The sequence below is a fragment of the Rhea americana genome, unplaced genomic scaffold (genome assembly GCF_003343005.1).
Source record: "Rhea americana isolate MKP2758 unplaced genomic scaffold, rheAme1 scaffold_0, whole genome shotgun sequence".
Classification (NCBI taxonomy): Eukaryota; Metazoa; Chordata; class Aves; order Rheiformes; family Rheidae; genus Rhea; species Rhea americana.
Window position 1 is genome coordinate 16,740,715 of NW_028185037.1, and position 18,182 is coordinate 16,758,896.

Here is an 18,182-nt window from a genome sequence, read left to right on the forward strand (position 1 = left end):
ACCATGGCTTTCTCCGGAACCACTGGAAAATATGCATTGCTTTACATAGCAATTTCCAGCTCTCCTACTGGAGGAAACTATCAATCGTACTACTTTGGTAAAAGTTAGCTTGTAATTCTGGGACAAAAATTCTGTTGTACTGTCTGCAAGTCTGTAGTTAGTTATATTTTTCATTAGAGATAAAAATGCATGAGGAGAAAAAAATGTTATAAGAAAGGTATCTTTTTAAAAACATTGTTGGTTACTGTTTACCTGTCAATTCCAAGCTTAGATTCTGTTTGTTTTTCTTTTTTGTCCTTCCTTTCTTGCATCCTTCTTAGAGCATCTTCTTTCTCTCTGGCTCTTTTGAGAAGGTAAGCTTTTTCCTGTTCTCTGATTTTCTGCTTCACTTGTGGATAGTTTTGAACTGCTCGAATCCTCTCAGATCGTTCTATTTCTTTACTATCCAGACACTTCCCAGTGAGAAAAAAAAAAAGAGGTAAATGAGAAACTTTATATGTATTCAAATCAATAAATCCATTAAACATTAGCTTGCTTTTGACAGATGACTTTCTTYAGAAAACTAAAATATGCCTTTCAAAAGTAATCCACAGCGTAGCTCTACTTGTATTAGAAAAAAATTGAGACTATTACTACTGTGTGCCTAAAGATAATATTGTGTGCCTGAAAGCTGTTTTTTCGCATTTTATAACAACTTCAGTTTGTCTAATTAGACTAAGTAGTAGACTAACCTCTCTCCATGCCTCTTGCCATTTAGACCTCTCTTCTTGCCATTTACACTTTTCCCTAAACCTTCACATCTTCAAAAATACTGTGACTATTTCATTGCTCATCCTGGTAGCATTATTTAAATTCAATCAATTTTTGTAACACACTATTGAGAACACCACATATATTTATTAATAGGCTGTCTTTTCAGGAAAAAAAATTTTGAAAGTTATTTGATTTTTCAGGAAATATCCCAAAGTTCCCAAACATGCACAGCAGAAAGAGCTTACTCAAGATAATGATGCCCTTCTTAGCATATATTCTGTGAAAGTGTTATTGTCTTTTTTATTTTTGTGTAAAAACTTCTCAGTATATACAAGATAAAATGATTCTTTTCCTTTAAATTAATGGTCTCATATGGGAAGATTTGCTTAGATATGTTATCTTTTACAATAACTATATAACAGTTCATATGGTTGTTCAGGTTTCATAAAACAGTTGGGTCAATTAATGGCCTGCTGCTGCTAAATGGGGGGATTCCTTTGCCTTCTCTGAGCCATTCCTGGTGTTCCTTGAGCCATTTCTGGTGTTCATCTCACCTTGATTCCACTTACAAAACTATTAGAAAATTATTTTGCTGTGTTAGTGTACTGCCAACAAAGTGAGTTGAATCTACACTGTAAGAAGTTTGCTAAGTGCCAGTGCTCCTCCAAGAAAAATCTGCGACCATATTTCAGGAAGTCATTAGCTCAGCTCACTCTTTTCACAAAACCTCATTCTCAAAGTATCTATTTACAAGCACTGTAATCTAGTGCTTTTTTTTTACCATCAACTTCTATCCTTGTATTGGCTTTCACAAAAGATTTAAAGGTACAGTACCAATAAACTGGTAACTTTCTGCAGTCATGAAAATAATTTAAAAATAYATTTTGAATTAAAAGAAAAAATATATGAGCAAAAGGTCAGAAATATTCCGTGAACAGTATTGTGTACTATCCTGTAGACAGTAAGCAAAGTTGTCTTAGTATTCTTCCCTAATGCATTTACTTTGTTTTTTGTATGAGTATGTTTAGTCAATCATAGAATCATAGAATCAGTAAGGTTGGAAGGGACCTCTGGAGATCATCTAGTCCAACCCCCTGCTCAAGCAGGGTCACCTAGAGCATGGCAGGCAGGGTTGCATCCAGGCAGACTTTGAAGATCTCCAGAGGAGACTCCACAACCTCTCTGGGCAACCTGTGCCAAGGCTCCGTCACTCTCACAGGGAAGAAATTCCCCCTCACGGTCAGGCRGAACTTCCCGTGCTTCCATTTCTGCCCATTGCCTCTTGTCCTGTCGCATGGGACAACTGAAAAGAGTTTGTCCCCGTYCCCTTGACACCCTCCCTTCAGGTGCTTGTACACATTGATCAGATCCCCCCTCAGKCTTCTCTTCCCCAGGCTGAAGAGGCCCAGCTCTCGCAGCCGTTCCTCACAGGGCAGGTGCTCCAGCCCTCTGATCATCCTCGTAGCGCTACACCGGACTCTCTCCAGTARCTCCATGTCTCTCTTATACTGGGGAGCCCAGAACTGGACACAGGACTTGAGATGAGGCCTATGCTATCATTAAAGGAAAATGCATCATTTATGATTACTCGTTACTGATTTAGACATAAATAAAATATAGTTTTAAAAATCTTACTTTCAGTTGATGAAGAGTTGCGACCACAAATTGTCTATAACCTTCAAATTCTGTACATGGGTTCCCCACTAGAAACAGTTCCTTCAGATGTATGTTATATTTTAGGACTTCAACACTGGAGAGTTCACCAATAAAATTTGCTGTCAGGTCAAGTTTCTTCAGCTCTTCACAGCCTGAAAAATCATTATTCATTCTGTGCATAATATAAATATATATACCACACATACATAAACATACACATACATATACATGCATGCACACACACAYGCACATGCACACACACAGGCACCCACAGATTTGATTGGCAATAACACTGTTGCCTGCATTTGTCTTGTGTAAACTAACTTCATAGTATCAGTATACATCTTTTCCAAGCTAGAAGTGGGAGAGTGATTCACAGCTATGACTTTTTGACATCACAGTTTTTATATAGAGAAAAAATGTGCCTAAAATACAAAATATGAAAACTTATGATTAATTTTATCACTATCAAAACCTTGTGGTTAGTGATTGTACACTAGATCAACTATTAAACATTTCATTTATAAATAAGTTAACTTCAGTCTGAGGAGGGTTCCCTTCCTCAACTGCATCTTTCCCATGTGGCTAAATGAGTGTTTAATTGTTTCAGCAGAGTTAATCTTAGCTAACATCATTCAGGCACTGAAATTATGTTTTCTGTAAATTCACTCCAAATGTTTTATACTTCAAGAACTCAACCATTGTCATGAATGTTTTATCACTGTTTAAATGGCAAGAACATGTGATTTATAACCAATTATTTCAAACATAAACTCCAGCTTATCTAATAAAATGGACAATCAGGTTATTGAAAGATGAACTACAAGAATGAACTGTCAGTGGGGAACTTCAAATCCCCAGAAAGTTTCCTCCATCATTCATTGTCTTTCTTGACTACAATAATTATGCAAGTTTGGGGAGTATTGGGGCTTTTCTTTCCTTTTTTTTTTTTTTTTAGGACCAAAGCTAAATCATCTGAAAAATACTTAAAAAAATTTCTCAGACTCTCCTTTTATCAGACTCTATCCAAGAATAACCTTTATTTTAAGAATAAAAACGTTCAGCTAAGCACGAGCTTAACTGTTGTACTCATCACTGTAGCCACATCTTTTTCTTTGCAGGTCTATTTGGCAAGTATTTTATGTGTAATGGAGCTGAAAGAGAATAAACAATTCAAAATGATTTACTAGGGGGTTTAAATAATCCAATTTGTTGCAAGATGTGCTCCCAAAGGTTTTGACTTCTAAGTAAATTACAAATTACAGTAATAAATGTGCAGCCTGATAGAAGAACTTAAAATTTACTGGCATGAGAACTAATGCAAGTTGCTCAATAAATGTAATGTATTGCCTGTATCTTCAGCTTTTAAGACTCATGTTTAACCTGTTTTGTTATTTTTTCCATATGGTTTAATCTATCTTCTTCAACCAGTTTGCTAAATGTTAAAAAAAAAAAAAAAGAAAAAAGAAAAAAAAAAGTCCTTTTTTCTCATTGTTCCCTCACCAATGTGGACATTTGAAAAAATTATAGCAACTAGCCTAAGCAAGGTCAAGAAGGAAAAAGAACTCAAGTCAGAATGATTCAGATAATACAACATGTGTTTACAGATGGCTTTAAACCTTAGAATTTGATCATGGGAAATGCTAGATCTTTGTACATGTTATTATATTGATGGGATAAAGGGTTAAATAGAGATAAAACAGACAAGACCTCACGTAATAACAGAGAAAATAATAATCTGAAAAACTCCACAAAAATACTCCGGACTGCTAATGCAATCTGCACACAGTCAAGAAACATTACAAGAGAAACACTTTTTACAGTTTACACAGCATTAAAAAAAAAATTACAGTATTCTAATTAACGTATATCAGAGACTATTCTTATCTTTATGGTGTGGAAATACTAATTCTGTATGGGGTTCAGGAATAATTTTGAAATTTCTATTATTTTAGGTATTAACAAATAGAGATGTCATAGATGGCAACGGTGGTGGGAGAATATGCAAAGAGTAAAAATTAAAATAACTTCAAGAAACTGCAATCACAAAATTTCAACATTGGAAGGATTTGCCAGAAAGCAGCACAACTAAAACACTGTACACTAAATTTAAAGACTCCTTCCGAGCATTAACTAAGTATCATTACTAGTAGGTGTATCTGGTAACTTCCATCCTCCTACATTAGGTTGCAATTCATGTATTTCAAAATGAAAAGACAAAATATTTTGTTTAAAAATCTTACCTTCCAGATTTTCAATTCTTTCAATGTTGTTCAAAGCTAAATTTAAATATTCAAGCTTCTTTAATTTGCCCACATTTTCTGTAACAAATATACTTCTGTTATATCAGTTCTCTTGATTGGAAGGACAATGATTTTACTTGCCTTTCTTTGCTTCTAGCAAACAATAAAGCAAAAAATGTGATGCACAAACCAGAATATGTATTAGACTACCAGATGCATATTCTTAAATRTCACTATCAAGATGAAAAGGGGAAGTTTTCTGAAAAATGCAAATTAAAATAATAAAAAAAAAAGAACAAAGAAGGCTATTAACACATTTTTTATCAGAAATCCAAAATGTAAGTGTACAGATACCAGAGGACTGCTCAAAAGCATGGTGAAACTTTCCATTCATCATGAAATTCAGGGATATCAGACCATATTTTAGTCAAGTTTTATAAATTATATTGTTTTACATTCACTTTGATACAAAAAAAATGGCTTCCTTAGTATATACTTAGTTTTTAAAGTTCTTTTGTCTTTAGCACTAATACCAGAAACTTAAGGAATACATCCACATTGTATGATACTTGGCAGAATTAAAGTTGTTTTAAATAAAGCCTTTACACAACACAGACTCATTGTATCTAAAAGTTGTCATCTGTAAAACAGTATGACTATATTATAATAAGAATCTAGTTTAGGAAGCTGCCTTTTCAGCTGAAATTTTTGTGGCAATTCAGTTTTTTTGATAACTTTAGGATTTATTTAAATATCTGATATTAGAAAAGTTTTAAGGAAATAAAAAACCAGGTAATGTCATTTTCAGCTAGCATCATCTTAAATATACAATTAACTGAGGAGCAGGAGTGGGTTGGCCCACAATTATGGGTTCTCCTCCATCTTTTGTGTTTTCATTAGCGTCATTGAAGCACGCCAATGACACAAGAAAAGACAATTCTGTTAAAAGTAATTGCGAACAAAACAATAACTTAAACCAAGCTGCTTTTCTGCCACAAACCTGAAAAACCACCCTGAGGAACGCACTAGCRTTTTAGAAAACAAGTATTACTGGTCTACCTCTTTGATTCCTCAGGGCTGATGTTACAGTGACATTTTGGTAATACTGAGTTCACGTAAACGACACTTTTCTTCCCTGCAGCACTTCCTCCCACAATGTAGTTTTAAAGCTTTAGGATGCTATATGCTAAATGGAAACCATTGTAGGAGAGAAAGAGATACCATTTGATGTTTGCTCTCAGAGGAGAACAGAAGTAGAAAGTATGGTTTAATCCTAGAAAAAAATGTGCCGGACAGAAAGGCAGTTAAAATGGAATAGTACATGGGGCACGAGGAAAAGTTTTACACTTTTTGAGACAAGGAGAAAATTTAGCAGAGAATGTATCCAAGAACCATCCCCGACAGATTAAGACAATTTGACAGAAATAGATGAGCAAAGTGTGTGGGGGGTGAAGTTTGTCTTTTTAAATATAAATAAATATCTCTCTCTATATACATATCATATAAATACAAATATAAATCTCTTTAGTGTCATGGTGATAAAACCAGAGTACCAGCAAGGACACATTTAACCCAGTACATCCACTGGGCTGCTGTTTCTGCCAAATGTAAGACAGTAGACAGGTGCCAGTCAAGGACAGGAACATTCTGTATATCCTTCTCTCTTTTTGAATGTTTTTCAAAGGTAACCCCCTAAAYACCCCAATATGGATCTGAAATGTACAATTTTCACCATGAGCAATTGAAATGAGGAGGTCAGCAAACTTCCGCATGTTCTGTCACAACAGATAACATTTACTCCTTTTCAACTGTACAAAGGAGGTATAGAAGGAACTTGGCAGCAAGTAACTTCACCACACCAGTTCCAAAAGTGAGTGAAAAATGCAAATACTATYTGAGATACAAGACCCATCTGAGATACTAACTGGACACAAGACGCATCGTATAACTTGTGACAGGTGAAAATCTCTAAAGATCTTCTGACTAAAAACCCCACCTAACAAAATCACAAAGTTTATCTCATATTCTAATTCACAAGCTGCACTGATTAATCACTGTACATACTGTCCCTGCTGAGACAAGCAAAGAAATTAAAATAGGGAGATTCATCTAACCAACTCAGATCCTGTCTATAGCCGAGTTAGTCATCTAAACTCTTCTATAATCAATAAAGAAAAATAGGCTCTTCAAGGTCCAATCTATCTTACCTTAAATTGGATGTCTAAAACCAGTGAACCAAACYATTCTCAAAAATATGCCCTTTCCTCTCCACTGGTTATAGCAGGAGGCTACAGTAACTGCCTTAGACATATATATCTAAAGTTAGATTATATGAATCCTATCACCTAGTTTACTAAGACCTTGGAATTATATATTTTTCATAATTCACTAAGGCATAATGAAATTAATTTCTCAGCAAGGACTCATTTATATTAGGCTGGCTGTTCATTTTTTTTAGGGTATTTCTATGATGGYAGCGTCTGTCCACATGATGATATGAAAGAGATAGTGTTTAACCCAATGGTATCTTGCATTTTTCCCCTTTTCCTGCTGTTTATAGAAAAGAAAACAAGGCCTCATCCATGCAGTCATAGCAGYTGAGCAACTATACCTTCTGTGCACATGGATTGCTTACAATTTATTATCTGATCAGTAGGCAAGTCCGATCTTTACAACTGCATCCTGTCCCTTTTAAGAGACAAGAGAGAGACATCCTAGCAGATCTCAAACAAACCATACAACTACGATATTTTGAAGTGTTTCTGGACCTGACATTTGCTGTGTGCACCACACAGAAAGGTTGGTAGCCACTAGGAAGAACTACTTCCTAATCTCAATACTTTGCAAGCTAATCCCCAACAGCAAACCTTTTCATCAGCACTCATATAGTGCTATTTTTTAATTTTTGTGTGTTACGGAAGTGTTATCTTGGAAAGTAGTTATTATACAGAAACATATGGAATCTGGAAGTTATATGCTCTTCCAACTCCTACAGTTAGATTACAGTAACATAAGAATAAGACTGAATCTCTTGAAAATAAGATTGCCAAAAATATCTTGTGCCCAAAAAGCATTAATCTGAAAACTAGTGTGCTATATCACACTAATCCAAAGGAATGAAATAAGAGGGTTATCAAAGAATGACATGAAGTCTTGTGTCTAAAGGACATAGCAAAAGAGAGAAAAAGAATTCATTTTCATAGACTCATAGAATCAGTAAGGTTGGAAGGGACCTCTGGAGATCATCTAGTCCAACCTCCCCGCTCAGCAGGRTCACCTACAGCATGGTAGACAAGGTTGCATCCAGATGGGCCTTGAAGATCTCCAGAGAAGGAGACTCCACAACCTCTCTGGGCAACCTGTGCCAGTGCTCCATCACTCTCACAGGGAAGAAATTCCCCCTYAYGSTCAGGAGGAACTTCCTGTGCTTCAATTTCTGCCCATTGCCTCTTGTCCTGTCACACGGGACAACTGAAAAGAGTTTGTCCCCRTCCCCTTGACACCCTCCCTTCAGGTGCTTGTACACATTGATCAGATCCCCCCTCAGTCTTCTCTTSCCCAGGCTAAACAGACCCAKCTCTCGCAGTCATTCCTCATAGGGCAGGTGCTCCAGCCCTCTSATCATCCTCGTAGCRCTACACCGGACTCTCTCCAGTAGCTCCATGTCCTTCTTATACTGGGGAGCCCAGAACTGGACACAGGACTCCAGATGAGGCCTCCCCAGGGCTGAGGAGAGGGGCTGGATCACCCCCCGTCGACCTGCCGGCAACACTCTTTCCAATGCACCCCAGGAGACCATTGGCCTTCTTGGCCACAAGGGCACATTGCCGGCTCATGGTCAACTTGTCATCCACCAGCACTCCCAGCTCCTYCTCYGCAGAGCTGCTCTCCASAAGGTCAGCCCCCAGCTTGTCCTGGTGCCTAGGGTTATTTCTCCCTAGGTGCAGGACTYKGCACTTGCCCTTGTKGAACCTCAGGAGGTTCCTCTCYGCTCAGCTCTCCAGCCTGTCCAGGTCTCTCTGAATGGCAGCACAGCCTTCAGGTGTATCAGCCACTCCTCCCAGCTTGGTATCATCAGCAAACTTGCTGAGGAGGCACTCCATCCCCTCATCCAGGTCATTGATGAAGAAGCTGAACAGGATGGGACCCAGGACTGAGCCCTGGGGGACGCCACTAGCCACAGGCCTCCAAGTAGACTCCGTGCCACTGATCACAACCCTCTGAGCTCTGCCTTCCACCTAGTTCTCAATCCACCTCAATCTACCTCAATSTACTTCAATCCACCTTTTAGTCTTCTTCTGATGGGATAGAGCAGTAAAAAACAGTTTCAAAAATTTTGTTCTATCTGGGAAATATTCGTCCACTGTAAGAAACGCAGATGTTACCAATACAGCTACTCCCTACAAATTTCCTGACAAGCTTCACTAGGGTAGGGCAGGACCAAGAGGTCCTTAAAGTCTTTGACAATGAGTCTTGAATCTCACCCTAAAATTTTATCTTTTTCTTCCTCTTAAGGAACTCTAAAAGGATATGCTAACATTTTTCCGGAGCACTTCTGAATTTCCCTTCTTGATCTGCACACTACTTGCAGAGACTAAGCTTTTCCAGACCAAGGTCTTCCTTTGTATCTTTCTGCGCAGCACCTAGCAAACACTTGAGCCTTTTCTACGACACCACAAAACACTGGCCGTATGAAGTTATAGCTTCTCCAGTAGTACAGGAGGACCACTGACACAGAAGTTATCTTTATGCACAAAGGCAATTGCTTTATTCGAATGAAATTATTCTAGTGTTAACAAAAACAATCCATATGTACAAAAACAGAATTGAAAAATGAGCATATGGAAAGCTAGTGCTCTGATATTACAGTTCATGGTAAGTATTAAATGCTTATCTTTTTTATTTAAATTAATTTAAATTAATCTTAATACATCTGTAAAATGTCTTCTAGACTTATATTTCAGTGACTTGTATCTCAGGAGAATCTTTTTCACTTAAAATTTTTCTTGGAAATTTTTGAGCTTCCTAGCAATCTATTAAAATAATACAGAACAAGGATGCTCAAAATCTTGTAGGAACAGACCCACAAAGAAATTTTCTGCAGTTTTCCTCTCTGCATGTCCTTTAAATATAACTAAACAGTTTTTTTTTTTTCTGATTTTAGAATTATGTATGTAATTACATTTTAAAAGAAACATACCCAGAAAATACTTACCAATTTTTGGAATTAGATTATTTTGAAGATAGAGAATTTTTAAATCTCGACACCATTTGTCAAGATATTCTAGTTTTTCTATTTCTTGCTGATGTAAAGAGATTTCTTCCAGTGAAAAAATCTCACAGTTGTTATGTTCCGCACGTCTTCTAACAAGATCTTCAGTGACTGAAAGAAATATTAGATGTCGCTGGAAAAGATCTTCTTTTAGTTATTTTTCCTTAAGACTTGAGAACATCTGACTTAAGAACATCTTATGAAATCATTTAGATTTTTTGTCCCAACATAATAAATAGGTATTCAGAAAAAACACCAATAAAATTAAAACGTGCTACATGAGGCAGCAAGTGCCAACTACTTTAGCCCATTTGCCACAGTATACCTAATTTGTTAAACAGCCCGAGGCCACTTGTAAAATTCAAAAATCTRAATGAAAACTGCTGAGTCTTACAAGAGTATAATACAGCCCTTGCAAAAATTAATCCAGCATTCACTATTTTCAGTATATTTCAGGTTGCAGACTAATTAATGTAGACAAGGAATGGAGTGCTTTATGGCCTTTTATTTCATAGTGCCAGATGTTCACATCACAGATAGCTGTAAAAAAATAAAAATAAAATAGCTACTGTGTGTCATCATATTCTTCCACCACCACCGTGTGCACAGAAATAAGCAGGATGAATGCTGAAAATTGATATTTTTTTTTCTTTTCTGAGGCAAAGCCACAACTGATTCGTGCTTATAACTGTCTGTGTTAGGATAAAATTTAATCCTAAATATTTCTTAGGTACTATGAACTCATGAGCAGCAAGCAAAATAGTTTTAGTGGCCAAAAATCACCAAAGATCTTGGTTCATAATTTTCATGTAGTAATATTTAATGCTAGGAAATCTTTCAAACAATGAAGATCTTCAGTATAAGGAAGGTAAAACAAATCTGTGAGAAATAGTGCTTAGTCTTGTACTAGATGCTATTACCTAAGGAAGATTAACCTTTCAAAAATWTTCTGAAGAAAAATAAAATGAAAAGCACATATAAATATAGAGATATATGAGAACAAATTGTCCCTGCCATGCAATTAAATAAAAAAATGTTCTTTCTTGGCTTATTTATCTCAGGGAGGTTTTGTCAATTTGCCTCTTTTTATTATTGGTCCTGAAATGGCAGCACATGTGCACATCAACTGATCTATTAAAAGCTGGAAATTCTATTGAACAATACAGCCAAAATTCATGTGTCAATGTAGCTCCTCTATCTACAGCCTTTGGGAAAGGGCTGAAACAGGTTAATTTACATAATTTATTACACACAGATGACCAGGGCTAGATCCCCCCTTGCTAAAAAGTCACTTAGTTCTGTTTGACAGATTTCCAGCTGACACATGACWTACAGAATTTTCTAACAGTGATCATGACCCGCATACAGGACTAGAGAATCTCCCTTAACCACACAGTGGTAGGATGAACGTTGCTGAGAGCTGCCTTATCTCTGGGGAAAGTCTGACATTGCTTATATTACTTATTTTCAGCTTACTATTTTCATTACAGAGATCCCTCCGAAGAATGAGCTCTTACTGTACTTTGGGTAAACGTCACTATATTGAAAATGATCTAAGAGGGACACTCGCCTGCACATAAAGCCAACATACTGGGAGAGATAAGCGTTTTGGGGAGAAGTGTCGGAGAGTAGTAGTGCATCTAAATAACCATCTTTCTGTTAACATCCTATTGATCTAATTCGAATAAATGAACAGAGAAAATAGGAAAGTGGCAATAATCATGACTAAATATTTTAGTCTTCACAGAAAATACGAAAAACATCAGCATTTCTAACAATGTACTTCRCAAATCTGTTGTAAATTACAGAACGAATGGCCTGCTCACTAATGTGTTTAGTGGCAGATTAGTATTTCCAGTGTAAACAGCAAAAACAGTTTAAGCAAGAAAACATCACTGTTTCATAGTCTGCACACACACATGCACATACATCTGTGAGATATTATGCTGTATACCCTTCATACAAACTCCTCTGGACAGAGTCAGATTTCCTTTTGCTGTCAAAAAGAAGTTTGCAGTGATTGTTGCAATGCTTATACAAAAATGTCCACTTTCATTTCCAGGATGGCTTGCAAAGCAAAGGCAATCCTTTGCTCTTGAAGCTACAGTGGCACTTTAGAGAGCTATTCTGGAGACTGGCTGTAGGGATCTGAATGGATATTTGACTCTTTGTWTACTGTTTAGTACTAGTTAAGAAGACTGAGGGAAACATACCACAGGATGTCTGCAAAACAAAGCAGTAACTTYGAAATAAAAGCGAAAAAAGAATTTCCAAGTCAATGGTAAAATACAAACTTTTTTCACTGACACTATAATAAAGTTACCCTTTCTGGATAGGCGTTCAGGCCAAATCAGGCATAGCAACAAGGAATATTATCACTAGCAGAAAAAAAAAATCTTTAATTCGTAGGGCTGGTACCTTCTGTTTTCAAAGATCCTGAGATGCGATGTGTGAAAAACTAACTTTTGGCTCACGAGCCACCTCTCAGTATGAAAGTGGGTTGTGAGACGTTTATTAGCGGCAGTTCCTTAGGCCGGCAAGGAAGGGCCYCGCGCCCCTGGCAGACGGTGAAGGAGACCAGGGCGCAGGCCGCAGAGCAGGGGCCTTCCTCCGGAGCTGCTCTCCYGCCTGGCGCCTGTGAGCCCCCGGCCTTTGGGGCCCTACTATTTCACCTCTAAAAATCGCAGTTTCGTAAATAGCGGTCAATTTAAATGCCAAACAGATGGATTTTAACTTCACTCAAGGGCTTTATATATATATATATATATATATATATATAGTATTTGCATTTGTGTTTTTTTTTTAATTTTTCCTGTGTTACTGATGAAACATCTGCTTCAGCTAAGTCTCCCTAATAATAATAATAATAATAATGATAATGAYAATGATAACGAATTTCCACAGAGTGCTGGATATTCATAATTGGAGGGCTGGGACAACACTCGCAGCTCCAGGCCCAACCCAACGGTCCCCTGAAGCGGCTCCCTTGGAAAGGGACCCCCCCCACCACCACCAAGGGGTCCGTCCCCGGGGCAGGGGCGCAGGCGGGAAGGAAGGAGGGGCGGCGGCGGCTGCCCGTGACACTCACTGCGCACCATGGCCGCCTCAGCGCCGCGCCGCCGCCGCCGCCATTACGGGACGCGCCGCGCTGCCATGGCAACGCGGCGGGGGGGCGGGAAGATCCCCCCCCCTCCCCCCCCATCTCTGTGGCGGCGAGGGGAGAGGTTCCCCCATCCTCCCCGCCGGGGCTCTTCCTCTCGYCTGCGCAGGGCGAAAAACGGCTTATTTTATAATCTCGGAGTGAGCGGGGGTCCCACCACGTCGCCCTGCTTCGGACCCCTTCATTTGGCTCCACCACACGTGAAGCGTCTCCTCCTCCGGCCCGTCTGTAACACACTTTCCTCGTGCTCCTCCTGCTGACTTAYCGCCTACTCTGCCTGTCATATTTTGGGCCAAAAGCGCGCGTTTTTAGGTCGTACAGAACCACACGGGCTCGCTGAGCCGGCCTCCTGCTGCCGCGCGCGTCCTCGCCTCCGAAGGGCTCTCACCACGGACAGGCCTTGCTCCGCGGATCAGGGCAAACGGGCATATGTCCTGCCGGGCGCGTGGTTACTACACCTCCCTGCAGTCTGCCGACAGCTCTCACCTGCCTGATTTACCACAGTGTAACTCTACATTTACCTAGTAAAGCTACAGAATAAGAGCGCCAGCTGTTACTACCGCTGTTAGTTGGCAGCTCATAAATTGTCATGTCCAACGGTTGCTATTTTGCAGACAATATAACGAAGTATCATGGCTTCACATACTTGATTACTAGTTCCCGACTGGTAAAGTTGTGACACCCTAAACCTGAAAGAAGCTGGATGGGAGATGGGACATTGGGCAGTATTTGGGACTAAACATTTAAAGACATCACTAACGAGCTTTACAGTTTTTTCATCTAACCCTTATCTGGTGATCACCAGTCCAGCTGAACACAGATAAAAGTATTCAAAAATAGTGTTTGAGCATACAATGATAAAGTCTTTTTCAGACTTAAGTTAGCTAAGCACAGGTCTTCTTAGCCTGAAGGTCACACCTCAAGCTCATCTTCTACTGGAGTAAATTCACACGTAGGTTTAAATAAGGTAGGATTATTTTTTAAAATGTTTGAATTCATTAGTAAATCATGTGCCTCTAATGCAATACATGAATGTCCCCCTGGTCACTCTGCAACTTTCTAATTTTATTGCCATTTTGCAGATAAGAGACAGGAGGTGTCACTGGTTTAAAGCTGCAGAGTTTTGTGGAGATAATGAGACATAAAGGAGTAGGCAGTAGTTTATACAATCATAGTTTAAATTCCTAATTTATCCTTGCCTATTCGACCACATAAGTGGCAAGTCCACATGAAGGACAAACATGTTTACACAGTTGGTTAGATGGCACCACCTTGTGGCCCAAGAACCACAGAAAAAAAAAATGATAAAACAACACTGCAAATGCTTCCTCTTCCTATTAATTTACTTTATAAAAATTGCAGGCCCTTTGGGATGAATACTGTTACAGCTGTATGTTTTACCAACACTATTAATTTTTTATTTGAGATAATAGCTTGTATTTAAGGTAATAAATTTCAAAAAGTAGGAGAAAAAAATCTTGTTCTTGCTATCCCCCATATTTCAAATGCTGTGTCGACGCTGTATTACACAGAAATACTTAAATTATTTCCTTATGTAAAAGCACATTTTTCCAGCCTTTAGCAGGGATTCTATATGATAGCACTGAAGAAAGTAAAATAAAATCAACTGTGCATTAAATTACAAAGTCTCCTCAGAGACGCGTGCACAGACCTGGCTCCCAGGCCACTTCCCCTGCTCGCCGGCTGCTCCGGCTTGCTAATCAGTGGCAATGGCACGCTGCCATGCGTACCCTCGCTCGCCCGGGCTCTGGCACCCAGGCCCACGAGCCCCATGACCCGGGATCCCGCTCCGGCTGCAGGCACTCAGACCTCCCCGCACACCTGTGCACGCAGAACAGTCCCTCGCCCAGGAAAATAGCTGGAAATGGAGTTTAGTGAGAGGACAGGACAGACGGCGCTGACGAGGCGCAGGGCACGGCCAGGCAAGGCCCGGCCCGGCAGTCTGGGTACACCCACGGGGCCCCTTAGCCCCTCATCCCTCTCTTTTCTCGTGCTTGTTTCTCCTCAAGCCACCTCGGTTCCTGCCTCTCTCCGTGTTTGGTCCGTGCCCTGAGCATCCCATAACAAGTCTTGTGCAGTCCCCGAACGCTGTTCCTTAGCATCCCACGATGCGCCCCGAACCCCTCAGCAGTACCCCTCGGTCTGCGAGGTGACGGGGAGCCRCYGCCGTGACTCACCGGCGGTGTCCCCGGTCCAGGGGCTGACGCACTCCTGGGRCAGCCCTGGGTGGCCGGCGCTCATGGCTCTGGGTGGGTTTTAGGGACACCCCTGCTGTGCTCCTTTGTAGGGATGGGGATGAGCTTGTTACCATATAACCTACCAGGACCGCGTAAATGGACACAGCATTGGCCTGCTGGCTACTGYGTCGCCTGACATACGTGGGCCAATGCTACATGCTAAAATAGGATAATAGCACTGGTTTCCTGTCCTTATTAAGACTATATTCTCTTCAGCATGAAGATTATCTTTTACTATACACCTAATACAACAGTGTTCAGCCTGTAGGACATCAGTGCAATACACATAAAGAAAATTTGCAGATACTATATTGCACAACTTCTCAGAAGACTTCAGAATTCATTTATTTTCAAATACATGGCAGTGTACMTGACAGCAATAATGTAGGAGAATGGAGTTGAGGGAAAAGAAAAAGTGGTTCCATCTGGCATGCTCTCCCAAAATAAATTCACTTTGCCATTTTAATAAATTGAAAGTTTATTTGTTAAATTCATAAAACAGTGCAATATAAAATATCAGTCCATTTCATGACAAAGTAAGCTTTATAGTATTATTATTACAGTGCATCAGAAGTATTTTGAATACATGCTCACAGCATCAGGGTATCCTCAGGTAAGATCACACTCCATAGTATTTGATAATCACAGACAAATCTTTGTTGCTAAAAGATTCTTAGCTGGTTGCTAAGGTCAGATTCTTAGCTGATGAAAACCAACTGATTCACACCGACTCAGATTCTGCCCCTATGTCTTTCTATTAATTTTTAATTAAAATATTATTATTATTATCACTATATTCTACAGTGGTAGAACTCAGTAACCATAGCAAAATCAAACTTTCCCATTCTTATCAATGTACCAACAACTCTTTTCCCAAGGAGTACACAACCTACAGGTCAGGACATAAGCTGACAAATAACATATTTATTGGAATATATGCAATTCCTAATAATTGCATTCATTATTAACAACACTCTACAGTAAGAACAACATCTTTATGGCTATGTAAATGCTAAGGATAATAAGAAAAAAGCAGCAAGACAAACTGTACAAAAATATAGAAACATATTTACAAAACACTCCAGCTAATTCACAAAAAGTACATCAAGGAGTAAATTCTACAAAACTGGGCTAAATGGCCATAGCTATTTTCTGTACCAGAGCTGTTTATACCATAACATTTAACTCAAAAAGTAAATCTTAGTCCACAGTTTGATTTTCTATGTGTAATGCTTTCAGGATAAATACAAAACAGACTTGCTCACACACTAGAAACGTTATAGGCTACAGGATGCCATAAATATTATCAGACATTGTGCTTGCCTCTGTTCATTTAATGTGAACATTCACACTGTTAAGTACTACATGATATATACTCAAGAATGGCCCTGAAATTCAGCTGAACTCAGCAAGAAATAGGAGAGTGTAAGACAAAGTCTAACGATAAAAAATAATGGTAATGAATGGTATTGAGATAATGTATAGGGAGTTACAATTCTTTATCTTGAAATTCTTCTTTAATTCTTTTTTAAACTCAGGTGCAATATTAAAATTGGGTCAGAGTTTAAACATTGAGGACRGAAATATAAAAATCCCTCTGTTTCTAGATGCGTCAGTTAATCAACAATCAATAAATGGTTTTCTTTGCTAGAATTACTGTTTAAAATTATCCTAGGCTTTATTCTCCAGTTAACAGAAGCTGCATATATTGATTACCTCTGAAAGTCTGGATTTAAATACTTAGGTTTGAAAATGTTGCCTTTGATTTTTCATCAGACAGATATTGGGTTCAATTTTTCATCCAACAGGACTGAATATAACATATTATTGTGCTCCTTTTCAGAAGAACAATACAAGTTTTGCTTTTATGTCCACTGGAATATATGAAAGGGAATTGTCAAAGCCAACCAATCTGATTTCTTAATGAATTAATTATATATTAATAGTATCAATTAAGGGCAGATCTTAGCATATTCTGGCATCTTAAAGACAGTTAGGCATTTTTACCCATTCAACCCCAACTGCAAAGCTATCACAGAACTTCCCCCCTCTCCTGATTAGAATACTTCTAATTTCCAACTTATATTTTTTCAAAGACAGATTACAACACTTCATTTTAGATTAAATTTTTGGCAAGCTGAATCATCCTTTACTTTACTTGATATGTACCTGCACTAATTAGTTTACTTTGAAAGGAGACTTTCCTGCTTTATATCATAATCACTTCTATGACTGCAGYATAATTGTAGTTTTAGACTTTTCTCTCATTACGGGATTTCAATTTCCAGATTATTCTTCCAGGAAATTATTTTAATGATCTTTATACTCCTTTAGTTTAAAAAATGCATTTAGCAAAAGACCTATCATAACTGGCAATAAAGTAGGTAACACAAAGTGTTTATAAGTATCACACAAATACATACTTTCAGTGGATTCTACAGTTAGTAAACAAAGCAGTAGAAATATTTAATACTGACAAAATTTCCCAAATGTAGTAACTATAAGTAAATACGAGTATGAATATTATAACTACTATTATAATTACATAAGTTTTATGACAAAAGACATTTTACTGTTGTTATTTATTGAAACTATAAAATATGGAGTTGTTACAATGAAAGGCCTGTCTTCATATGAGATCAGCTTAATGCACTAGGCAAAAGTAAGCTACTATTCAAAACTGGTGACTGGGGTGAAATTACCCTGCTTGAGTTCTTGATGCTTCAAAATATAACCGGCTTATATTTACCGTTCGAAAGAGAAACACGCTTTTTAAATTAATTGGAAGCACTCTTTTCTTCACTCTCTTACTTTTGGGATTTCTGGTCCTAGAAATACAT

General features: G+C 38.5%; 1 protein-coding gene across 1 annotated transcript in view; it reads right to left on the bottom strand.

Moving 5' to 3' along the window:
- Positions 1-13,054, bottom strand: part of DNAAF11 (dynein axonemal assembly factor 11) — a 35,186-nt gene extending 22,132 nt beyond the window's left edge. The window contains exons 1-5 of the mRNA XM_085318893.1: positions 13,013-13,054; positions 9,868-10,035; positions 4,653-4,730; positions 2,389-2,561; positions 253-452 (exon numbers count right to left, since the gene is read on the bottom strand). Coding sequence (XP_085175019.1) covers positions 253-452; positions 2,389-2,561; positions 4,653-4,730; positions 9,868-10,035; positions 13,013-13,022 — 629 coding nt within the window. The 5' untranslated portion in view covers positions 13,023-13,054. The remainder of the gene's footprint in view (positions 1-252; positions 453-2,388; positions 2,562-4,652; positions 4,731-9,867; positions 10,036-13,012) is intronic.
- Between the last annotated feature and the right edge of the window lie 5,128 nt (positions 13,055-18,182).